Below are 25,866 nucleotides of genomic sequence, written 5' to 3'. Positions count from 1 at the left end.
CATTGTTGGACACCTCCTGAGGGCCACAAGTTGCAGGATCACTTCATTGTGTATGCAGAAGTCCACTCATAAGATGTTGGATGAAGACCTATATAATCATTGTTCACCTTAAGTGAATTCACTACACACTAATTTGTCTACACAAGACAAAAAAATTGTAAAGAATTGTTTATTCAGGTCTACTTTAGAAACATGTGTACCACTGCTACACAGTTTATTTTAAAAACATTATAAAAATACAGTTATATATATACACACACACACACACACACACACACATTAGTGTTCTTCATGCCTGTTCATTTGTGGAAAGCCTCTATATTAGTAATACTATTCAGTAGACTTCCATCTTTAGAAAAAAAGATGTTAAGCTATGCACTGCAACAAAATCTTTCATAGAGTTCACATTAAAAACAAAACCAAGTATCGTATCTCTACTGTAGATCTAGACTTCCTTAAAAAGAGATAATATTGGGGATTTTTTTCTACTCATCACTAAATATACTAAACAGTATAGAGCACTTAATTAACACAGCAAGAGCATATTTTGTATTGCATAATTCCTACCTAGAATGAGAAATTGGTCTTTAAAATGCTTGGTGTATCCTGGAGTATCACTGGGCAAACCTGGGTATCAAAACCCCACCAGCTATGTGTGTGCGTTTACTTGCAGAGTTTAACCATAGAATTCATTCATATCTGCATTGTGTATTGGTTCTGTTCTCACAAAAGAAATACAAAAAACCCAAGTACTTGATTCACAAATCAGCAGGTCTTCGACATGTTATGCAGCATCTGACATGATATATTTGATGCACTAGTGCTGTTATTACCAATGCTTTGTTCATGAATGAGACACAAAACACATGTTAATCACGTAACACAAACCATGATCTGTAAAATATATTTAATAACCTAAAGGAGTTGTGCACTTAATCTGGACTTACACAAAGTTTATTTTTTAAGAATCCAATACCTATCTATAGCATGGTTCCTAGCATCCTAGAAGATTAAATAAATACTGATGGACGGTAGGATGCACATCGGTGTAAAGAATAGGGGGAAAGTTGATAAATATTACAACTTTCAGTGACAGATATTTGAGTAGCCATGGAAAGGAAAGGGTGTGGAAAACAAGAGACGAAGGAGGGGGATCAGAGTTGATTGTAGAGAACAAGACAGGATACACATACCACATGTGGCATTGCAGAGACCAAATCCTGAAAAGTCAATTGACACTATTGCCCAGAAAAAACTGTTCTGTTTTTTAAAATTGAGCCAGACATTTGCACTTTAAAAGATCCTGTGAGGATCCAAGTACCCTCAACTTCTATTACCTAAAAGGGAATGAAGGACACTCAGTGCTTCATAAGGGTATTGATAAAAAGTAAACAGTAATCCAGTTTTTTGTAGCCTATCAGAAACAGCTACTTGGAATCCCTCTTCTCTTCCTCTTGGTGCTACACACTGACGTCAAGATATTTTTCTAAAACCTTCAATGGAAACCTCATCAGTGGCTTTGCCAAACTACCACAGCATTCTTCGAGAAAAGGTATCTCTCCATATGTGAAATGGATGTTACTTATTGCCATCCACTCTGGGGAAGACTCGCCTGCAATGAAAAAGGTGTTCCAGGTGTTCCTGGTGCTGGAGGATATGTAGTAAAACCATCCGGTTGAGATGCGTAGCTCTCCAGAGCAGAAGCAGTGTGCGCCTTTAGGAAAACAAACAGGACGTTAGCAAGACCACAAAGAAGGCCCCTTAAAAATACTCCAAATTTGGCAGCTAGGAAGCCTAAATTATATATCAAGGACAGTTTGCTCAAATTATCTTCTGAAAGAAAATTTTCTGTAAGAAAATTGTAGCTATCAAGTCTTTTCATACATTGGATTGTTTCAGATGTTAGACCCATTAAATAAATGAGAAGAATTTTTTTCATTTCTCTGGGTCTACACTAAGTAGGACTAACATAAATACAACTCTGTATTATTAAACTGATATTTAAGTTTACAAGAATAGATACGTACATTTGGATATATCTTCTTACAGACACATGTATATTACATGTATTTACATTTATTCTCACAGTAGATACTAAACTCTTGCTGTATAGTTCTTGCAGCATCCCTATCTGTAGTTAGTAACTCACAAAATGCCTACCTCTTCCATTTTTTTGTACTGTATTTACCTGTAGTAACGCTGACTGTGCAGCTGCACTGTGCTGAAGTTCCTGTAGGGAGGACTGTGTAGCACTCTGGGCAAGTCCAGGGATGCCAGGAAGAGAAAGGAGTCCTGGGAAAACTGTGTTTCCAGGGGCCTGAAGCCCAGAATTCAGGCTGAAATAGCCAGATGTAGAACATGTTCAATTCCATCAGACACTGCAACAACAGTTTATTATACAACATTCCAAGGAGCTTTATAGTTATTAAATTCTAAGCTATGCTCACAAAGCTTCATATATTCACAAATCTATTTGTGTACTCAAGTATTGTATAGATCACTTAGCATTTGGCCAAGAAGTGTTTGGCGTGTGAAATTTCTGTTGCCGATGTTTGATATTTGGAGCTGGATTACTCCAGACAACAGACGTTAAATATATGACAATTCCATCTTTGTCAATTCCTTTAACAGGACATTTCTCAAAAGATCCTTGTGTCATTTAAGAGGTAAATACCCTCAACTAGGAAGACATTCAGTACTTTTTAACCTTGTACAGTAGATTTAAAGGAAATGTAAAGAGCTACACACTACAGACAGGTCTCACTACCTGTGTCCAGAAATTTAGACTTCAATAAAGAACTAAGAAACTGAATACAAAAATGAATTATCTGTAATTTATCGCTTAGAATTCACAACCACATATAATGATAATCAAAAATCTGCAAAAGAGACTCTTTGACCTCTTGGTAAAAACAACATACCCAGCCTGTGCAACAAGTGCAGAGTTGAAGTTTGAGCTAAAGGCCGAGGCAAACCCTGGCAGCACTGGAGCCGGAGATGGGGCTGTGGCAGCTGCCGGCAGCGGTGCGACTGCTGCTACTGTAGAAGATGCCTGGAGCCCAGGGAAAGAAGGGAGAGCAGGAGTGACAGAGGGAGTGTTAGAGACAGGGAAAGGAGGGAAGGATGAGCTGCATGAGCCTAGAGGTACTTGAGGAACAGAAAACAGGGAAGGGACAGCGCTGCATAAGTTAAGGGGAAACGGTGGAGCTGGAGCAGCCGCCGAAGCAATGAGCGGTGGGAGAACAGTGCTTGTGGAGCTGACGTGAGGGGCAGAAATGGCTGACGTGGTCGCAGGTGGAATGGGCAACAGAGACCCTGCTGGGGTAAGTGCTGGGTTGCCAGTAAAAGCAAAACTGCTGGTCAATGAAGTGAACGGGGGAAGTGCATTATATACCGGAGCGATTGGAGCAGATGAACCATGCGGGGCGATGGAAGGGGAGCTGTTCAGCGGAGCACCGAAGGAGGACAGGCTCGATAGTGCTGGATTAAGGGGACTAGGTAAGCTGCCTGGCAACGAAGTAGCTGAGGTATATGCATGGCCAAGTGCTGGCAAGCCTGAAGTGCTATGAGAAGGCCCAGCAGAATGCGCAGCAGGGCCTTTGAAACCTGAAAGGGTCGGGCTCATGGGCTCGGTTTTAACCAGAGCTGGGATTGCGGTGGCAGCTGGGGTGGATGAGCCCTGCTGCTCAGGATTAGCAGGGCTTGGACAATGTGGAAGAGCAACTGAGGAGACACAGCTGACTGGCATAAGGGAAGATGGCAACGTGGTTAAAGGGGACTGTGCTGGTAACGCAGGAGGGGTTGCGCTATTGCTAGCTCCAGGCTGAGATGGGAGTCCGGGGAAAATGGACAGCCCCGAAGAGGAAGGATGCTGAAGGGCAGAGGTAGCCGTTGGAGTGTAACATTTGTTACTGGATGAAGAGGACGCTTCAGAATTCTGGCTAGCAAGTCCAGACAAAGACGCAAGCTCAGCTGTCACGGCAGAAGGCAGAGCGGTTGAATTCATTATTGAGCTATCGCTTACTGACAGAAACCCCTTTAAGACTGACAGAAGTGGGTTAGGAAAGTTAAGGGGACATGGTAGGCTAGTGGCCGGGGAACTGGCAATGGCAGAAGGAACGGGACTAGCTATCCCCTGAGGAGTGGGCGTCAAAGACAAAGGCAGGCCGGAAAAAGCAGATGACAATGAATTAGGGTTATTAGCCGAGGCGGTGACAGATGCTGCAGAAAAAGGCAGGCTGGCAAATGGTGCAGAGGAAGATGCAAAAGCTTCGTTAGGTGCAGGAGTGGCACACGGTGTGGAGAGCCCTGCTGCAGCAGGCAGCACAGAAGCTAGCCCAGAGAAAGTTGTAGGGAGCGGAGCAGAGGTGGCACAGTGAGCAGAGGTGGCAGGAACACCAGGCAGTGAATGGGATTTGACGACAGGAGGGGTGGGAGTCGATGGCTGAGGCGGATGGACGGAGATGACCTGGCCAGGGAAGACAGGATGGACAGGGGTGGACATGCTTATCCCTGGAACGGTTGGAGATGGAAGTGCTGATGAATGGCTTATTGCCTTAACAGATGATGGGGTTGGGGCTGGAGAAGCAGCAGGGTTAGAACCATGAGGTGTAAAGAGATGATTCGTTTGTGTAGCAAAAGCTGGAAAGAAACAAAACCAGTAAGAATTCTTGGAAACTAGCAGCAGAAATGCTTGTATTCAACCTGAATGCATTCTAACACAGTTTACACAGCAACTAACAGGCAGAGAAGCAAAACAAAAGATGCTACCACAACTTACGAAAAGGTAAAATGGTATGCAAAATGAGACACAACCACTGGTGCAATTACGGCTGTTTGTTTAAGTGTAGTACAAGCACATTTCATTCAATACCAATTTCACCCCTATATTTCATGCTTGCTGATGTCCATTTATCTATATGGTCACTGTAGATATTGGTGTCCATAAACCTTCCTGGGTTCAAGATTTGTGCTGCTGTACCAAGCACGAAGCCCAATTCTGTCTTATGTAATACAGTACGAATTGGACAGATTGCCAAATGTGCTGTGGTGAGACAGCTTGGCAGTATGAACTACTGATGCCATAAAATTAGGAGCCGCTATTAGTATTGAGAAATAACTCCTGCCCTTTTGCATCAGCTTTACTATTAGGGCAAAATTAGTCCCAAGGCTTTTAATCTCTTGAGCACCTGAAAGAATTTCTGAGTACTGTTTTTTTAAAAAATAAATAAATAAATTCTAGCCTTCGTTATTTCCAAATATATTTTCATGATCAGTAGGCAATGAGTTCCTATGCAAAATGAGTACATTTGTGTAAATCTTACTGATTTCTTTTGGGCACAGAATATGAATGGCCTTGGCTAAACCAAGGCCAGAAATGGGTTTCACATTATGGAATGAAGAGAATCCCAGTTAATTTTAGCTGTAAACCTTAATTAACTGTTCAAATATCTTTATTAGGGGAGGAAAGGGACGGGTTGCATCAAGCAAGTAATCACTGCTAATGCTGGCTTCTGATTTGATAATCACAGCTGTACTTTCTTTGTAAATCAGGAAGAGTCAGCATCGCAAATTTTGACAAAGAATGGCAATGAATTTGATCCAAAAACTCATTTGTGAACTATGCTTGCTTTTGTAAAACTTTAGAAATATTTGTACTTTGTTTTAATAAAAGAAAAATACACAAATATAATTCTAGTTACCCAATTCCATATAACAATGCTGATGAAAGCATAATCAACTCCAGGAGGTATTCAAACATCTTAACATGGTATGCTACACTCAACAACTCTTTAGAAATTTTGGGAGTTTTTACAGTTTTCAAAGAAGAGAGAAAAGCAATTATTAATTTAGGAAGCATAGTGAGGGGGGGGGGGTCAAAGGTAGGGAGGTGGCCATTAATTCTGGGTAAAAATGCTGTAGGGAGTTGTTAAGCAACTAAGTAACAGAACATACCTTTGATTAGTTCTGCTAAACAGGGAGAAAAAGCAAGCGACTTCTCTTTCTTTATAGCAACCTTATTAAGTAATTTGAGCCATGGCTGTCACCAATGCTTTCCAATTTTCCTGCGAGGCTATGTCAAAAATGTTTTAAATTAGTTCCAGTTTGATTTAGAAGTTAAAGTATCAAAATTCCTGTTATTACAGAGGTGGGGTTGGGCACAGAGGGAGAAAAGCTACAAATAACCACGAAATCCACTATATTTGGACACACAGATACACTGTGCTTCCTCATGAGGTGCCTGTATATAAAGCCTTGTGCAGGTTTGTTCCCATCTTGGCCGTGTTCTAATACACCTTGTAATTTCTCTGCCAAAGAAGAAAACAGTGAATTTACTTCGAAAGTGAAGTGCTGCAGTGCAGTACGAGTCACTTTGGATTGGTGTCACCTGAGGAGCCTGTTGCATATGGCGCAAATAGCTTTCCTATATGGCGAATGATTAACATTCACTTTTGAGGCAGAATACAAACACAAGTGTGCACAAGCTTCTGAAAGGCAGGAGGGTTCTACCACAGGAGGACGACTGTGGGAGCAATAAATGAGACGCAGAAGGAGTTTATATATTTGCTCCTGAGCCACACTGACATTTTTATGCAATCTTTTTATACCTGTTTATTTCTTTTGAATTTATTTGTTAAATGGAAAGTGAGCAAGTTTAATAGTATAATACTATGCATTTTTAACTCAGAAGAAAGTGCAACTGAGTTCAATGGGCTTTAGTCCCAGATAAGTGCGCACAGAATTAGATCCTAAATTAGGTTTTAATGGAATTTCTTGGATAAAGGGGAAACTTGCAGCTTCTGCTTAGATTAAGTACAACAACAAAATCATCTAGGTACTGATAAGAGCAAATACGATTTTTGTCCCCTTGTGCCAAACAAAATATTTTAACCTAATCAGGTGAAGTCTGAAGCTTACAACTTGCTCCCACCCCCACCTAAAAATGAGGTATTTTATTTATTTATTTATTGCATTTCTATACTGCCCAACAGCTTCATAGTCCAATCTTATTAGCTGCTCCAGTCAGGAAAAAGAGCAAACCATATTGAACCTGCCTTAACAACTCCTCAACAGCTCTCATTTAGTGTTTATACTAGTTTCCATATCAAATAGAACTAAATTCACTCATGGTGACTACCATTCATACTTCTAAGTATGTGACTGGCAGTTCTCCTTTGCACTTAATTCACCAATGACAATGATAATATGCTTTTGATGACATATTTCTACTGTGACAACAGCAGTGAAACTTTTCACATCCCAACTGTTAATATATCTAATTATTAAGGCTATGAGAAATATTTGCTATTTCCCCCCCAGTTATGACATATACTCCAGCGTTTAGCGGTGGCTGAGTTCTAGCATCACAAAAATAAATTCTAAGCAATTGGTAAAAAATCATTTGGGTACATTTATCTGCTTACCTTAAATTTTGTGCTATTAAGATATGAACAGATTCTTTTTCTTTTAATAAAGCAGCAGAATAAATAATGCATATTTTCCGCAAATTCACGTATGTTAAGTTATTAGAGCTAGCCTCTGCAAATGGACTGCTTACCTTGGCTTTGAGAAGGTTTTGCCTGATTGGAAAGTTCTTCATTTTCTACATAAAGGACAATAATTAATTAAGGGAAAAGAGAATATTGGTAAGACTAGCTATTAAAAAACCCTTAGACTTATTTTACAATGGTTTTATTAAAACAAGTGTAACGCCCATCATTTTGGGAAGCCAATATGGTGTAGTGGTTAGAGAGATCCAGGTTCTAGTCCCCACTTGGCCTTGGAGCTCACTGGGTGACTTTGGGCCAGTCAGTGACTCTCACCCTAACCTACCTTACAGGGTTGTTTGGAGGATAAAAAATGGAGAGGAAGAGGATTATGTAAGCTGCCTTGGGCTCCTTGGAGGAAAAAAGGCAGGATATAAATGTAATAATAAATAAAATTTGATTGATAGGGAGAAGTGTGACATTTCCCCAATGGGATCCCTTGTCAGTGGAGATTGGGCTCACTGATATTAGGGACAGAGGTCAATCCCAACAGAGTCCTCAAGAACAGTAGTTTACTTCTGCTATAGAAACAATTGGTTCCAATTACTTCTAGGCTGCACTCTGGGTAAGGGAGTCCACCCTTGTAGCTCTGGCTTCCCCTTTGCTAACACTGTGAGTCACAAAGCCCCTGGCCCCACTTCTTCTCACTCCTCCCCAGCTGTGACACCTCGTACATTTCTGCCTCAGCAGCAGTAGCATCTTTTAGTGAGTGCTGAGGTGAAGGAAGCAAAGAAGACCACTTCCATGAAGGCTCCTTCTCCTCCCTCAACTGTCACCACCGGCAGCCATTCTAGCAGGCTGTACTGAGGGAGGTAAGAGGGGGAAGCAGGGCCATTCTCCAGCCCTGATGAAATTCTACATTATTTCTTCCCTCTTCCCTTCCCGTGTGTTTTTCCTTGTGTGTCATGTCTTCTTGGATTATCAGCCTGTGGGGAAGGACTGGTGGTTTTTGTTTTAACCAATTTACCTAAGCTGTTCTGAGAGCCTTTTTGGCTGAGGTGGGATTAAATAAATGAATAAATATGAGGCAGCCCGGAGCAATCATCTGCCCACCCCTTGGAATCTATGGCAGGTGGGGGTGGAGAGCCTGGCAGTGGCTTGGCAGGCCTAGAGCCATCTGCACAGCCTCTCCCATCTCTTGGTTATACTGGAGTGTAACCAAGGCACACTGGGCTTTTCATGGGTACCTGCTTTACCTGTTCCTACATGACTAGACGTATATGGTGGCGGAGCTGGTAAACCAGGAGCTATGACATTAGCCAGTGGAACAAGACCCGCATTGTTGTAAGCACCTAGTAAAGGCAATGGAAGGGGGGGGAGAAAAAAAAGATGGTGTAATAATTAAGTTATACACACACACACACACACACACACACACACAATCTTAAGGTAGCATATCAAGTTCTTAACATCTTAAGGACTACCATTTCCCATACATTCCTTCCCACATGCTCAGTTCAACATGAGGCATTGCTCTAGATACTATTGCTGAATGTGATACAGTTAGTAGTAGCTAGAAGGCAGGGCTAGGTGTTTATATATAGCTAGGTGTTCTGAACAGTTGAAACTGCATGCCAAAATTCAGAATATTGCTTTACACTGAATTCCCAGGCACTCATATGAGTTAGTTTTCCTTTAACAGGTTTCTCATTCTCTGAAAAGTGTCATAAATATTCACGTGAAATTCCCCACATTTCTTAGAAACTATGAACAAGCAAGCATATGTTTTCATTGCTTGCAAAATGGGGTTCAGTTCCCTTCCCACAAATCTCCATTCTCTTTGACCAACTGTACTTGCATGTTTCAGAAATTTCATTCATTTTCAACAGTTGCTGATAAAGTGAGTCTCCAAATCCACATCCCCTTCAAAAAAGAGTTCCCATTTAAAACAACCACCACCCTGAACAACGTATACCGATCATGAGTCCCATGACCCATCAGACAACTATTATCAGCTATGAGCGCCACGGTTGGGGACAACATTAACAAGTTAGATAGGTTCTATTTTACAAACAGAAATTGTAAAAAGCTTTGAAATATCTAATTAAGTCAGAGAAAACAACCGGCTACTGTCTGTCTGTCAAGATGAAGTTTCTTCCACTATACAAATATTGTCAAAGGGGAAATAATCACAGAGAACAAACAGCAACAAAGAGCTTACTTGGTGCAATTGTTGCATGTGGTCGACATGGAGGGATAGGATAAGGAACAGGTTTATGTGGGTTATATGTTGCTGGAGCCTGAACAAGAGGGACAATAGTTAGTCAAACTGAACATTTACAGATTAAGCTATTGAGAAGGTACTGGTAACCTAAGCAATGTAAAACCAAGATAATTGGATACCTGCTTCTTCTCCTTTGTATTACTCCCTTCACTGGCTTTCTGTTTGTCTCTCTATTTGCCTTATCTCTGCTCTGCTGATATTCTTGACTACAACTTGGGTTACTTAATGCTTTTCATTTCTCTCTTGCCCCCTTTCTTGGGAACTCATTAGTCCTTTTAAGGTCGTATCCTCCAAGCCATTGTGATCATGTGGATGGAGAGAGTGGGGCTGTGCTCACTGGTCCTACTGCACCCCCTGCACTGAGGAAGTATGTGTAAAGGGGAAGGCTGTCATTCTCATGGAAGCTACCCCCCACCCCCAATGATTTGGATTACTTGGGATAATGCCTAAAAAGGCAACAGATTTCCTGACATTTGCACCTCTCCTATCTTGCATTAAAACATTGGCCCTGTTCAGACGACATGCTAAGCTGCAGTGTTTAAGCATTTTGAGCTAAACATTATGGCTTAGCTTCCTGTGAACCATTCCTAACCATGGTGGCTACATAACCACGATTTAAACATGCTCCCTAACCATTTGCTGCAAAAGGCTTAATGGCCTAACCATGGCTTAGTGTGGTGTCTGAACAGGCCCATATTTGATACTCTCTACCCTCCACTTCTTCTCATTCCTTTTGTGCATTTTCTCCTGCCTTAATAGCTTTTATACAAACATTGTAAACACATAGGCAGAGTTTTCTCTTTTTAACTTAATATTAATTTTTCAGTCACTAAGTATTGTATGGCAATAAGAAATACTGCATTTGTGCCCTTTTCACCTTGCAGTCAGTTCTTCCCCAACAAATTCTATTCAACAGCATGAGCAAGGTCAGTCATTAAATTTTTACTAGCTCCATTACTGAGACATACTGGTTTGGATGGTCCAAGGATACGAGCTGCTATTCCCTTGCCTTCATTAGTATAGTCTTCATTCTCCTTTTTGACAGGAGACCCCTGGAAAATAAAGAGGATCCTCTATTACGCATCTAACTGTACATTGTGTTGGAAGCAAAAATGGGTAACGCAGATCAGCACAGGGGCACCCACAGGAATTAATATACCCAAAGCCAGAGCTAATCTGAGAATATTCTGTCCTCATCATGGAAAGGTGTATATATCTTCACAAGAAGTTCCTTTACATATACGCAACTACGGTTGCAATCCTATATGTATTTACCTGGGAGTAAGACCAACTGAACTTAAGGAACTTACTTCTGAGTAGACACATATAGGATTCTACTGTAAGGATACTATCTTATGCACATTACCTAGGCGTAACCCTACTGAACACAATGTGACTTTCCTCTGAGTAAGCATGCATCAGACTGGGCTTCACAAACAGCTTTCAAAGGTAAGGTTTCAAACTGTACCTTCTAGGATAGTGTTTTTCAACTACTGTTCTATGGAACCCTTGGGTTTCATAAAATAAAGACAGCCCACCTTCGGCCTCTTGTATGTACAGTTTTAAGAGTTTTAAACTGTTTTTGTTTTTACTTTGTGTGTGGTTAGGGACAGAGAAAGGGAATTAGGGTTCCTTCAGATATCATGACATGTTCAACCAAACCAAAGTTTGTAAAATTCCACTCTAGGGTTTTAGATGGTTATTACTGTAAAGAGATCAGTTTTGCCCTCCAGACTTGAACATGTGGTTTTGAGGAGCTGGGAGACCTGCCCTCATTAAGTTCTCTCAATTCACAAGTATCCACTTTGTCCAAATACAACCTATCAAGAGGCCTGCACTTTATCTATTGGTGGAATACATGAATTGTGCAAATTCACTTAGTCCTACCGAAGGGGGTGGGTTTTTATTTTGGATTTGTGCTGGGATGTTACTTGGACAGGAACTTGAAATTCTCAAAAAAGAATGTTATTTCAATTACAATGTAGGTGCTTCCCTATTATTAAATCTGCTTTATAAAATTAAATAGGAAAGAAAGCCGTGTTATCAGTTCACAATAATACTTTTACAATACTACCTAAAACAGATGAAAACTGTTTATTTCATTTTTGTCAGCAATTTATATAAAATATAGATTCCAAAAGCAGTAATACTACTTTGTTAGGAGTTTATATCCCAATACCATCCATCAAATAAAAAATGAACAATATTCAGTCTGACCATACATACTGGGAAAACTCCATTTATGCGACTCGGCTTCCCCTTGGGATAAGGGTTTCCGGGAATCATACCACAGGAAGATATCATAGCATGAGGTGCTTTGCACCCTGCTTTGGAAGCCTGCGATATAAGCAAAAACCAAAAACACAGATTTACACTTAAGGTTGTGAGGGTAAGCCAGCATGTTTTATAAAGTTAGATGAATAGCATGGGTGTGAAGTTCAGGCTACTGAATTCAAGAAACATTGCAAGCATCTCAGCAGATCAAGGCAAGCACAGCCCTGATCACAGAACTATGCTCAACTCCCTCAATTCTTTCTTGCAAGCCACTGCCTCCCCTTTTCTCTTCTCCAAGGCCCAGGATTAGCTTTGAAGCAAAGCAGGGAAAGGTGCCCCCCAACAGCGGAGCATCTTTTTGCACCAGGGGTTCCAGATTCACACTCTGCACAAGCCTTCTCCCTGGCAGAAAGGAATTCTGGGAATGGTAGTCTCCAGGTCCCAGCAGAGTTTGAGTGTGTCCACCACCTCCCCTCGCCTCGCCTCAAGGTAAATTCTGGGCCTTGGAGAAAGTGATTTGGGGCACTTTTCAAGCACTGTCTGTACTTTTGGGTGAGCACTTGAATCACTTGCTCTCAAAACGCTCAAGCTTTTGTGAGTGTTGAATTGCGACCCTTGCGAAAGCTCACTCCATTTTGGGGTAAGCAGTCAGATGCGTGTATAACCCTACTGGGTTCTCCATTGCAAACTTCACACCTGCTTCTTAGATGTTCCCTACCTATGCAATCTACCCCACTTTTGGGATCCTAAGTTGATTCTTTACTTGACTATCTTCAAGGTGCAGCACATAGGATACTGTAGTTCGCTGGTATGAAGTGTTCACCTTGCCTCTCACATTTTGGTGTTCAAAGAACCGCCTATGCCAGACTCTACCCTTTGTATCCTTCAGAAGTCTTTCAAGCTCCTGTTCACACCTCATATCTCCAACAGCTACCTCTCATTTATTCAAATTATCCCTGGCCACATCCTCCACCCTATAGTTTCAGACTCTACTTGCTCTTTCCAAACATTGCCTCTCACACATCTAACATCCTTTTGGATACAGCTTTCCAGTGCTTATGTCCTCCCAGGCTGCACCGACAAACACCCTTTGGCAACACTGATTATGCACATCTCTCAAAATTTGTAACAGGAGTAGGGTTTTCTAGCTAGCAGAATGCCACCTCTTGTATATTTTCTGCTAGTGTTACATTGGATGCAACTATAGATCTAGTCAATGAAATGCTTCAGAGAGTTGCCATATACTTTGGCAACACAAATGCATGATGTGCAACTTCTTTTAAAATCTAATCAGATCAAGAACATAAGAACTCTAGTGCTGTAGTAGGCAATTATACATTCAAAAGAGAATGTGAAATTTGCATAAAACTCCTCGTAATTCCTCTATAGACTCAAACTCTTCCAGTTGAGATGCATGCAAATCACACAATGTCCTGAAAATCTTCAAACACTGGGGCATATCATCTCTGACTCTCTACCAGATTTTCAGCCCTTCAGGGATTAATTTCTATCCTATATAGTTGTGCTTATGAGGCACAATTTTTCTATGAAATTCAGTTTTTATAAATGAAACTCCAACTCTTTGACCAAACATGTTTGACCAAACCTGTTCGAGAATTCTTCTGCACCTCTTCTTCTCAGACATGCTAGTTCTGAAGAGGTCTTCAATAAGGCGATAATTCTGAGCATCTATAATATTGCTATAAAAAGAAACAATTTGTTTAGAAACAGTTAATGGTCCTCACATACATGATAGCAGCATTATAGTTTGGTGATTAAGATTTCTCAGCAGAAGAATCATAAAAAACAAAGATGGTTTAAACAGAGGGGGGATAGGGCTATTTATATCTTAAATATACATTGTTTATACACAAACAATTGGTTGTAAAGTGCAAGATAATAGATAGTCACAGCCCATTACATTAAGTATCTTATAGTACAACCTTATGCACGTTCAGACAGAAAAAACTCCTAGAACTTTAAGCATTCCTGAGCATTCTTGGAATTGTAGGTCTTATGTTTCTATCTACACATACATGGGATCTCGCCCTTAACCTCCAAGTCTTAATCAAACAAAGGCTTTTGCTAATGTTAATTACAGCAACATGCATACAAGGCAAATCAGCAGCTAATACTTACGAAGCCAACAGCTCTAGCGCAATAAGCTTGTCTTTGCTAAAAGTGAAACAGTTGAGGATGTTAACCACTTTTGCTGCAGAAACAGCTACCATTTTCTAGAAACAGAAGAAAAGTAAGTTGCCTCAATCCCCATCATATACATCAGATTTAGGCTCATAGAACAAACATTTTTGGTAATGGAAACAGAAGTTTGGATCATAGAGCATAGATCAATTAATGCTTCACCAGCTATTAAAGCATGCTATCCTCAGAAGGCAGAGAAGTGTCAAATTAAATAGATGTGGGAAAGGTGATTGTCACTAAGTGAAAGAAGATCAGAGCAATGGGATTCAAGGGGTTGCATAGAATGTTATTCCTACTTAGAGTAGAACCACCAAAATGAATGGAATTTAAGTTGGATGCAACCCCATGAAACTATTGGTTTAATGAAAAAACTTACATGCTGTAATGCCTTCATTGCTTTTAACTGCGGTTCAGCCCAAGAGAAGTACCTTAGTAACTCAACAATCTGCAACAAAAGAAATCCTACAATTCGTCATACAGGTATATACATCACTTAACAAAACAATTGTTATGGCTACTGAATTCTCTAGGAATAAAAACAATTCTCTCAGAAACTTTAGTAGAACCAAATTCTCTAGGACTGTTTAATAGCTGAGAACGAGTTTGGCAAGATTTCAATCTAGAATATAGTTTAGTTTCAAAGTTTCTAGAAATTGGAATTTCAAAATTAAATCCAGAGTCAAGATTTTTAGGAGTTTTTATTATTTATTGCGTTTATATCCCACCTTTTTTCCTTCAAAGAACCCAAGACGGTGTACATAATCATCCTCCACTCCATTTCTATCCTCACAACAACAACCCTGTAAGGTAGGTTGGGCTGAGAGTCTGTGACTGACTCAAAATCACCCAGTGAGCTTCCATGGCTGAGTGGGGACTCATTTCCTGTGTGAATGCTGTGGATGTCTTATATCTTGACTTCAGCAAAGCTTTTGACAAAGTACCACATGACATTCTGATTAACAAACTAGCTAAAAGTGGGCTAGATGGGACAACTATTAGGTGGATTCACAGCTGGCTACAGAATCAGCCCAAGGGAAGTACCTTAGTAACTCAACAATCTGCAACAAAAGAAATCCTACAATTCGTCATATTCCCACAGGAAATAGTTTTTCGATCAATCATAGAGGGAAACATCTACATCATTGCCCAACTGCTGATTTATCTGTAGCTACATGCTACATATATCTCACCCTTGCATGCTGAGAGGAAAAAACAAGGCACGGTTTTCATGCTGTAGTGCAAGGGTCCCCAGTGTGGCGCCTTGGGCATCTACAAAGGCGCCTGTGGAGGGATCCCTGATGTGGTGTCTGCAGGCACCTGCAAAACTTTTTTCCGTGTTTTCCATTTTTTAAAATATATGCACATGGATATGAATAAATCCATAGCAATGAATACATATGAAATGCATACAACTTCCTAGCATTATTCATAGGCTTCAACAAAAGCAGACGTATCCAAATACGTCTTCATTTGAAGGTGGCATCTATATGCTACCTATTCAAATATTGATAGTGTTGTCAGGTCCTCAATCTATTGCATTATAGGAGATAAGTGTTTTATCTTTACAATGTTGTAATATTATTCTTTTAGCTATCAAAAGGCCACAGAGAATCCATTTACAGTAACCATTTGTTAATTTTCATGAAGCAGGTAAATAATTTAAAAGAGTGTGTACATCAATGAATATTAAAGACTGTTCCTGTACAAAATTTATCCATGTAATAACCTCCTCCCAAAAGAAGCAACTACCAACATTGCCAAAACATATGTTTTTTAAAAAAGCATTAGTTGTATTGCACGAGCAGCAATTAGCCAAATTAGACAATCCCTTATTAAAGAGATGCTGTGGTGCCCATTAGACAAGGAACAAAAGGTTTTGCTGAATAAAATGCAGCCTAAGGTCCACAGACACGACAGGCAGATACCAAAGTGGCGATCCACTGATTGCGAATCTTGTGGTGGTGCCCACAGCAGTGTCTCAAATTCCCGAACATTCTCATGGGTCCAAAAAAGTTGGGACCCCTGCTGTAATGAGACTTTCCTTGAGTCATACATTCTGAAGGGATTTACAACTTATTTTTTCTCCAGCATTACCTGTTCACTAGAAAAGTATCCATGTACGTATTCAATAGCTTTTAATTTGTATTCCATCAATACAGCCTATAAGACACATAAAAGGTAATTGTCAAAAAACTGACCAGAGGTTAGTTTACAAGACTAGGAATGAAGAGATAAGACTATCATGATATGGGTCAAGTCTCTGCATGTTACCCTTTTCATAACCAATACGGGCTGCAATCCTAAGCATATCTACTACGGATTCAGTTATGGCTTGGATGAGGGCTAATAAACTGAGGCTGAATCCCAATAAGATAGAGATCCTGTGGTTTGGTGGTTCCTAGGTCTGGGGTGCTTGCCTGTTCTAGATGGGATTGCACTCCCTCTGAAGGAGCAGGTCCGTAGTTTGTGGGCAATCCTGGATCCATCTTTGTCACTGGAGAGCCAGGTGACCCAGACTCCCATTATCAACTTCAGTTGGTATGCCAGCTACACCCGTTCCTGGATAGGGATAGCCTAGCCATGGTCATTCATGCAATGGTAACCTTATGATTAGACTACTGTAACAAGCTCTTTGTGGGGCTACCCATGTGTGTGATTTGGAAGCTGCATCTTGTGCAGAATGCAGAAGCTAGGGTGCTCACTGGGACACCTAGCTCTGCCCATATAAAACCTGTGTTAAAAGAACTGCACTGACTGCCTGTTAGCTACTTAGCCATGTACAGTGTTATGTTGTTATCGTATAAATCTCTAAACAACTTGGGGCCAGAATGCACACCCAGACGACATTTACAATCGTCAGAGGAGGCCCTGCTCATCATTCCAAAACAAACAGAATGTAATCATGAAGGACCTCGATGGTAGGCCTTCTCTCTAGCAGCACCATCTTGAAAACCTTCCCTTGTGTGGTGCGGGAGGCGGAAAATGTAACATCCTTTAAATGCCTCCTGAAAACATATCTTTTTAGACAAGCTTTCCCTAGACATAACTTATTCTGGTTTTATATGATATTTTAAATTTTTAAAAAGTTTTAAATCTTGACTTTTTGTATATTATGGTTTTAACTGTGCACTGCCCGGACAGCCTCAGATATTGGGCAGTATAAAAATGTAATAAATAAATAAAAAATAAATATAAATACTGCCAAGTTAGTCTCCAACTCTGTGGGATTTCCCTTCAAGTAAACATCATCTCAGTTCACGCAACACTTTTCTCTACTCAGTGGGAAAACTCCATTCAACAGTGGAGCTTGTAGGGGGTACTCACCACACAACATGTTCCAACTCTATCGTTGTGTGGTGTGGCCTCCTGTGGAGTGGAGTAGAGTAAAATTCAATGCAGCGTTTGATTGACAGTTCCTCCGCCCTCTCTCCTCCCCCAGTCCTCCTAATGGGATGCCATCAGCCATTGCTGCAAAAAGCAATCCCAGCAGCTTTCCTAGAGCAGCACCCCCTCCTTTTGCTACTCTTGCCAGGGAACTCTATGGCCACTGGAAAACTCAACTCAACAGGAAACTCCATGAGCTGTCCAGAAAACATGGAACACAACAGTTGTGCAGGAACTCTCCTCTGCACAGCGTGGAGATTCAGGGTGGAGAGGTTTTTTTTTAAAAAAAAAACCCCTCCACCATAGGGTGGAGTTTTCCCTCTGGACAACACTTTTCTCAATGGTGGTGTAACAACATTGGTTGAAATACCAAAGCATGGTTTGGATGCATAAAGAAATATGATCATTAGGCTCTTGTTAAAATCAGAGCTATCAAAGGTTTCATAAAGAGGAAAATTTAATACACTGTACAGAGCAATCCTATGCATGAATTCAATATGGCTTACTCCAAGGTAAGTGGCCACAGGATTACAGCCATAAACATATGTTAAAAACAGAATTGTTGCAAAAAAACAAAATATATATCTATACAACTGCATTACATTCATTCAAAGCTTTACTCTTTGAATAATTTCTTTCCTAAAAAAACAGATCTAAAACTTGAACTTTTTATTATACTACTCACCTTATGCAAGACCTAACTTGTTCCCTTATTTATATATGTATTTATAATTGTGCTGCATTTACAAAATTATACCCATTTGACCACACATTACCTTTCTAATTTCATCAAGTACCATCTCAAATGCTTTCTTATCCATCTTGCTTTCTTCAAAGATACAGCCTTTGGTCCGTTTCAGGCACTCCGTTGCAGAATTGCCTTCTGTTGAAGAAACACCAAAAAGGAAAATTAAAAGATGGACATCTGCTTGTGAAATGCACTTCACCAAACGTGAAGTGCACCAACAAGACTGAGAATAAGGAACTGTTAGCTGGGCAAGTGAGCCCCATTTTCTGAAGCTTCTGCATTGGAGATCATTCTAAAGCCATTTACTCACTTTCTGCTCAAAGGCCGTATTTCCAGTGACCTCCCAGCCCCAGCCTGTCAAGCTCAAAACTGTGAAAAGTGGGCATAGTTTAAGTACCTGCCCTCCAACTCAAGCTATTACACCAGCAGCAGTATCCTTCACTGCACCCTCTAGCAGAACAGGCTGCTACTGTTTCAGCTGATACGCCAGCTGCGCCCCTTCCTAGAGTTGGAAGACCTAAAGATGGTAGTGCATGCGCTGCTAACTTCGAGGCTCGACTTCTGCAATATGCTCTATATAGGGCTACCTTTGTGCCTAGTCTGGAAACTTCAACTAGTTCAAAACATGGCAGCCGGTACACCTAGGGGTGACCACATCACAACAGTTTTAAAATCTCTTCACTGGCTGCCAATTAGTTTCTGGACAAAGTATAAAGTGTTGGTTATTACCTTTAAAGCACTACATGGTTTGGGTCCAGGTTACCTGCGGGATTGCCTTCTTCCATACAATCTGCCCCACACACTCAGGTCCTCTGGGTAGAATTTACTCCAGTCAACAAAAACAAGGCTGACAACCTTTACCCAGAGGACTTTTTCTTCTGCCGCTCCTAGATTGTGGTATAGCCTGCTGGGAGAGATTCGTCAATTTAACAGTCTTCTGGAATTTAAGAAAGCCATAAAGACTGATCTCTTCCGGCAGGCCTACTCAGTTGAATTTTAAGATGCCTTTTAATAATGTGCTTCCTTTTAATAATGCATTAGTTTTATATGTTTTAATCAATTATATGTATTTTATAGAGTTCACATTAGTGTTGTACAAACACAAATAAAATTATTATTATTATTATTATTATTATTATTATTATTATTGCAACAAGAACCAAATGGGGCCAGGCAGAGGTATTTCAGAAATTGCTAATTACTTTAGAGATGTAAAATCTCTGGAAATTTTGAAGCCATGGGAAAAAAACGGTTTTCCCCAGGAAAAAACAGAAATTTTGGAAAAATTGGGGGCGGGGGAGAAAGGTAATATTAGCACTTTTTACAGATTGAAAGTCACTTTGTTACTTTAGGAATATAAAATGTAATCATGCCCAAGTAATATATCAATATTATTACATTTGGTATATTAAAAGTACAGTGTAATCAAACAATTATTACAAACTGAATTTACTTTTTTAAATTTTACCTTTTTTTGCAACAAATGGAGCTACATGCTCCTGAACTGTAAGAAATACCTGAACTGTTAGGCACCTCTTTGGTTTTGCCAGTTTATGAGGAGCAGGCAAAAAACAATTAAAAAAATAAAAATAAGAAGCCATCAACATTAGTAACAAAGAAAATTATTTATGTCTCTGCTAGTCCTCCACAGTGTCAAGCAGACATAAAGCACCTATTCCCATAAAAAGAACTGAGAAAAAGAGGGGGACCAAGATTCAATGAATATGCATGAAATTTAATTATTTCCTGAGCTATAGCTATCACTATCAGTTTCAGTCTCTGCTTCAATGGCAGTGCCCCTAGAGGCAGAAATGCATCTTGCTCTTGCATTGAGAGTTGTAGTCTCAGTTTGCAACCTAGGACTTGCTTGTCCTTGGTGCACAGAGATTGTAATAATCTGATACTGTACATGGTTTTTAGAAATCATTTGGAGAAGTAAATATCTGAACACCTTGTCTTAAATATTTTATTCATCATGCTAAAATAAAACATTCTATAATACATTTTTAAAGAAAAAAAAAGGCTTTGGGGGAAAAAACCATCCCCCCTCCAATTTTTCCAGTTTTTTTTCTGGGCCTTCACATCTCTAGTTGCGCTAGCAATCTGTTCCACTGGCACAAAAGACTAGTCAAGGCACGGCCCAGTGTGATCAAACCTTTTCATGAGCAGCCTTCTGCCAAGAAAAGGACATACACAAGCCTTTCCAAACGTAACAGCAATTCATTTCAACTCACACAATGCTCCAAGGCTCTGCATGGTGCTGATTTTAAACTAGATGAACATTTTATGTATTTATTTTAACATTTACACACTGCCATTGTCACTCCATGAAGCCCTCAGGACATTTATCTCTGGGCAGAATCCCAAAGAGACAGAAATAGATAATTCAGTTGCCAGGAAAGGTTAACATCTCCTTTGGGAAGTTTACTTCAGATTTCCAGCATTCTTGTGTTTCCTGTTGCAAAATGCTGGGCTATAGCATAATGCAGCTGTGATTTGAACACTCTCTCCTACTGCCCTGAGGAATTTTAAAATTTTAGACACTTAAGGGCAACCAATAAAACATAAAATTTGGACATGTGAATAAAAGACATGAATAAAATACATTTTCCGAATATTTAAAGAACTGCTGATGTAGAGATCATCAGTCTCAAAAGTGACCTATGCATTAAGTGGTACGACACTTCCGTGAATGCAAGACAGTTTGCTCCAAATTCTACTGATGCCCTGGCTCAGAACCCCTCTGGTTCCACCATCCCATCTCATGTCATTTCAGAGGGTCCCATGACCCTTCCGAGTGGTTGTGGGGAGTTGCAGTGGAGAGAATGAGCCACAATTGAGAGAGGTAATCGTTCCACTCTATTCTGTGCTGGTTAGGCTGCATTTGGAATATTCTGTCCAGTTCTGGGTGTCACATTTTAAAAAGGATGTAGTTAAACAAGACTGGAGGAGGGCTTGAGGCTGAGGGGGATAGTTCTATAAGGAATAATTGAAAGTGTCCTATGAGGAATGGTTGAAAACACTGTGTATTAGCTTGGAGAAGAGAAGTAGACTTGTTTTCTGTTGCTCCAGGGATCAAGACTAGAACCAGTAGGTGGAAATTGCAGAGAAGCAGATTCCACCTAAATATTAGGGGAAACTTACTGATGGTAAGAACACTCTGCCTTGAAAGGTGGTGGGCTCTTCTTCACCAGAGGTATTTAAGCAGAAGCTGGACAGTCATTTGTTAGGGTGTAGATCAGAGGTCCCCAACACGCACCTATGAGGACCTCCACTTCCTGCCTCCTTCAAAAATTTATTTTTAATTAAAAAACTTCAAAAATGTTCTCGTGGCAGGTTCTATTTCCTGTTCCTGAACTTGCCGCTGATCAGCTGTTTAGTAGGCAGGAAAGGAAGGAAAGTGTTGCTTCCTGGCCTGGCCCAATCTTATTCCACTCACGCAAACTTTCTCTTTTATTCTCTCTCTTACTCCATTCCCAACCTCTAGCCTCCCTATTTGTCTCCCAGAAGCTTCTTCTTCACTATCTCTCTCTCCTCCCTGTCCCTAGCCTTCTTCTTTCTCTCCCTTTCTAGACTTGCGCTTTTTCTCCCACTCACCTCATTATCTTGCTGCTGCTTCCCCATCATAGCTTCTCCCCTTGTTCTCTCTCTTCTCTGCCCTGTTGTCTTGTTGCTTCCCCCTTCTCTGCAGCCTCTAGCGTCACTATTTCTCCCCCCCCACTTCATTACCTTGCTGTTTCTACCTCCCACTAGCCTCCAGCTTTACTCTTTCTCTTATAATGGAACATGCATTATAATGTGTGAGACTGACAAGAATGTATTGTATTTTGTAGAAGTGAGTGTGATGAGCTAACTAGAATGAGTTTTGGAACTGGGGCAATAGAGCTTGCCATAGGTGGGTTGGTTAATTCTTGGAAGCAAAAAACTTCTTGACATGGAAATGGACCTTCATAAGGATGCTTCTGAAGTCAGCTGTAAGACTGTCTGCACTGGAAAGAAGCTCTCTTAGGATTAGATAACAGCGCTATGTGTAGGAGTTATGACTAGATTCTTGGTGATTATAACCTGTATGTATTTAGGGATGTTTATGATCTATCTTAAAATTGTTATTCTCTTAGATTGCTTGCACACACAAAAAGATCCACCATTATAAGCCTCAAGATTCTACAGCTTATATGTTGAGCTAATAACTTGAAATTTGGCATCCATGATCTACCTAATAAGATCTAAAATTGTGCAAAATTTCACACTAATCCCATAGATACAGCAAGTTAAAAAGTGCAGAAAACTTTTTATTCCAAACTGCAGCTTTGCATATCATATATTTCTTTCAAATTATGGGGAAAACCAATGATTTATTTTATTCAGGCTTGCTTAGGAAGTCTATCTTTCATTGGTTTGATGAAATTCTAGTAGCAGTTTAAAAGTTGCCAAGTTTTTTCTGCCCTATGAAAGCCTATGACAGCAATTGCTGGCAAAGTTATGTTGGGCATGCTCAGTTTCACTCTGAAGCTATAATGCTGCCAGTATTCCAGTCCTTGGAATTCTATTGTTCCTGTTAGCTTTCTGACAGTAGGGGAGGGGTAGCAGGGAACTGTCAACTGACATAAGAGTGAGGTGATTTTGAAGTCTGAGTAAATCAGTCACTGATTGACAGATAGCACTGATCAAGAAGGGGGGAAACTATGCAGGAATCTTACGCAGGCTTAATTGGAAGCGCTATTCTGAGCACACACACATACGCACACACACACATACACAATCATTTGTACACGTCACGAAGAGTCGGAAACGACTGAACGAATAAACAACAACTCAGTTCATGACTTGTTTGCATTTTAGTCTGTGTTGTGGGGTGATTTTTTTTCAGAACACCATAATAATACATTTCCTTTTTTAAAACCATGGAAATTTATTTATTTATTACATTTATATACTGCCCCATAGCCGAAGCTCTCTGGGTGGTTTACAAAAGTTAAAAACAATGAACATTAAAAACAGATATACAAAATTTAAAACCACCAAAAAACGACAATATCCATTTAAAACAACTATTCTTGGGTCAGTGAAAAACTCAGCATATGCTGTTAAATGCCTGGGAGAAGAGAAAAGTCTTGACCTGGCGCCGAAAAGATAACAATGTTGGTGCCAGGCGAGCCTTGTTGGGGAGATCATTGATAAAATTCAATGATACCCCCACCCCCTGCCTGTTTAAGATTACAGTTAAGGCTATATCATGGTGGCTCAAGCTCCACAAAGCCTTAAGAGAAAAGCCCTTGTGATCAGTAGTTATGTTGTTCAATATCAGAAATTGTGCATGCTTAAAAGCAACAAACAGGTATGGATCACCTCACAGGAAGATTCTTCTAGCAATACAAGCACCATGCTGGTGTTTGCCGTTCACAAGTAGGGCTAAAGTGTGGAGGGGGATGTAGGCACTCAAGTAAGTCCCGCTTCCAGTGTCCCTGCATGCCTGGTACCCATGTTGAGCTCAAAGAGGGCTCTGTAAATGCATACAGCTTAACTCATTAATAGAGTTCTTGCAATTCTGAACCCTGCCTTATCAGAGTTTCTGATCGCAGGAACTCTGTAAGCACGTTCAGCTGAACACATTTACAGAGCCCTCTTACATAGCCAGCATGACTGGCTAGGGAATGGTGGGAGTTGTAGGACTTCCGTCTGTCTAAACATGCATAGGATTGCACCCTGAGTATACCTTGCTAATCATTGCTAATTCTCAACTAGCTCCACAAGGCTTGATGCTCCTCTCTGTTGCCACAGCCTAGCCTCCAAGAGAAGTCTCCCAACCATCATCCAGTTAAGTTCAGAACTGAAGAGAGACCTGAGCTGGTCCTGAGGCTAATACAGAGCATGAGTTGCCCGCCAATACACAGCACATTCAGAGGGGCCTCCTTCCCTCCCAAGACCTAGATGACACATCCCCTTAAGGTCAGTTAGAGAGTGAAATCCACAAATGACTCAGCCAGGCAAGATACCCATAGCAGCCCAATATAAACCGACAATTCTCATTCTAAGACTATGCGAGTGTATCAGTTTTGGACAGCCTTTGGAATGATTCAAATTGAACCACATCTAAACACAACCAAAGTGAGCACACACCTAAATAAGCACACTCACAGAGCCTACAAACGCATTACCAATGTTCTTAGGTAGAGCCACTTCTAGGGACATGCTCAACAGCTGCTACAGCCCAAGGAAACACTTTTAAACTTCATTTTAGTGTCATTACTCCAGAAGCCTCAGAAGACACAAACAAAAATTACCTCACTAACAGCTCAGCGTGAGTAGTCTGTGCATTGTGGTCCGAAGCAGATGCTGCTCATGACTACATTACACAACCCTCTTCCGTTGGAGGCCAGGTTAAGGCTGCAATCCAATGCGCTTTCCCCAGGAGAAAGCCTCCCCGAATTCAGTGGGACCGAACTCCGAGTAAACTTCAACAGACTCGGGATACACACACACACACACACGAATGCGTGCGCGCTTACTCCAAAGTAAACGAGCGGATACGCGCGCGCGTTCCGAAGCCCTGCAGCGCACGCCTGTGCCTGCTTCCTCTGAAGTAAGTCGCCCTGGACGGAATGGAGCTTACTTCCAGGAAAGGATATTTCGGATTGCAGCTTTCAGCAGCTCCATCACCTGAGGAGGAGCCCGCTTGCCTGAAGAAGGCGACTCCGGGAGTTCGTGCTACGCGCCCCATTCACACATTCACACGCAGAGACACGCGCCGCTTCAGGCTGCCAAATCCGAGACAGGCAGGCCCGAAACCCCCCGTACCAGGGGAAGGAAGACTCGGGGCTCCGACCCGCCGCCCCCCTGGGGACCGCGCTCTGCTTACCATCAGCGGTGGCCCCGGAGGCAGGCAGGGAGGAGGGGCAGCCACTGGCCGGCGTCGGAGCAACGCGCCCAACCCCCAGCCGCCCCCACCACACGGAACCAAACTTCTCCTCTCGTCGCGCCCCGATGTCGTCACCGGGCGGGCGCCTCCAATGAGGGCTCCTCTCTCCGCCTCTCCATTCCGAGGGGATGCCGGGAAGGAGGAGGGGGGCTGCGCACCTGCTCCTTTCGCAAGAGAGATTCGGCTTCTCCCAAGGAGAGCGATCCTTGCGCGTGTTTATGGCGAAGGAAGCCCGGCTTGGCCTCAGAGGGTAAAAGCCTCTTAGAGTAGACCCATTGATTGAATGGGATTTGAGTTAGTCATGACTAACTGAAGTCCCATTCGTTTGAATGGGTCTACTTTAAGTAGGACGTACGTTGGCTTTTACCCAGGGTGCACAGAGCGTCTTGGTAACAATCGCCTCCCGTGAGCCTGCGGCGGTTTTTCCTGAGTCGGTCTGAGTTGGCCGCAGTTATCCATGCCTTGCATCACGTTCAGACCCTTGCAATGTGCTCTACTGCCTAGGGCAGGGGTAGGAAACCTTTGTCCTTAAAGATATTGTTGGGCTACAATTCCCATCATCCCTGAT

At 41.3% G+C, this 25,866-nt stretch overlaps 1 protein-coding gene across 3 annotated transcripts; it reads right to left on the bottom strand.

Moving 5' to 3' along the window:
• Positions 1 to 155: 155 nt before the first annotated feature.
• Positions 156 to 25,314, bottom strand: PROSER1 (proline and serine rich 1). Of its 3 annotated transcripts, none has more exons than XM_063117826.1 (15): positions 25,239 to 25,314; positions 18,408 to 18,514; positions 16,342 to 16,407; positions 14,624 to 14,692; positions 14,185 to 14,279; positions 13,652 to 13,745; positions 11,998 to 12,108; positions 10,740 to 10,823; positions 9,709 to 9,787; positions 8,735 to 8,839; positions 7,559 to 7,603; positions 2,922 to 4,641; positions 2,189 to 2,336; positions 858 to 1,714; positions 156 to 823 (listed from the first exon to the last, which is right to left on the bottom strand). In XM_063117826.1, exons 2-14 carry the CDS (start codon positions 18,450 to 18,452, stop codon positions 1,583 to 1,585), a joined length of 2,793 nt encoding a protein of 930 aa, XP_062973896.1. In that variant the 5' UTR covers positions 18,453 to 18,514; positions 25,239 to 25,314; the 3' UTR covers positions 156 to 823; positions 858 to 1,582. The 3 variants fall into 3 exon arrangements, with proteins under 3 accessions (XP_062973896.1, XP_062973898.1, XP_062973897.1); XM_063117828.1 differs by having other exon boundaries at positions 8,744 to 8,839; XM_063117827.1 differs by having other exon boundaries at positions 156 to 1,714.
• Positions 25,315 to 25,866: the final 552 nt, after the last annotated feature.

Source organism: Elgaria multicarinata, chromosome 2 (genome assembly GCF_023053635.1).
Source record: "Elgaria multicarinata webbii isolate HBS135686 ecotype San Diego chromosome 2, rElgMul1.1.pri, whole genome shotgun sequence".
Lineage (NCBI taxonomy): Eukaryota > Metazoa > Chordata > Lepidosauria > Squamata > Anguidae > Elgaria > Elgaria multicarinata.
The sequence above is the reverse complement of the archived record's forward strand: the minus strand, read 5'-3'. Positions and strand labels throughout refer to the sequence as shown.

Coding starts and splice junctions, on each gene's coding strand:
- PROSER1 (XM_063117827.1), bottom strand. CDS start 18,452: ATGGATAAGAAAGCATTTGAGATGGTACTTGATGAAATTAGAAAG. Junction 2,337..2,921: donor GCACTTGTTGCACAGGCTGG/GTATGTTGTTTT, acceptor TGGCTATTTCAG/CCTGAATTCTGGGCTTCAGG. Junction 1,715..2,188: donor CACAGTCAGCGTTACTACAG/GTAAATACAGTA, acceptor GTTTTCCTAAAG/GCGCACACTGCTTCTGCTCT.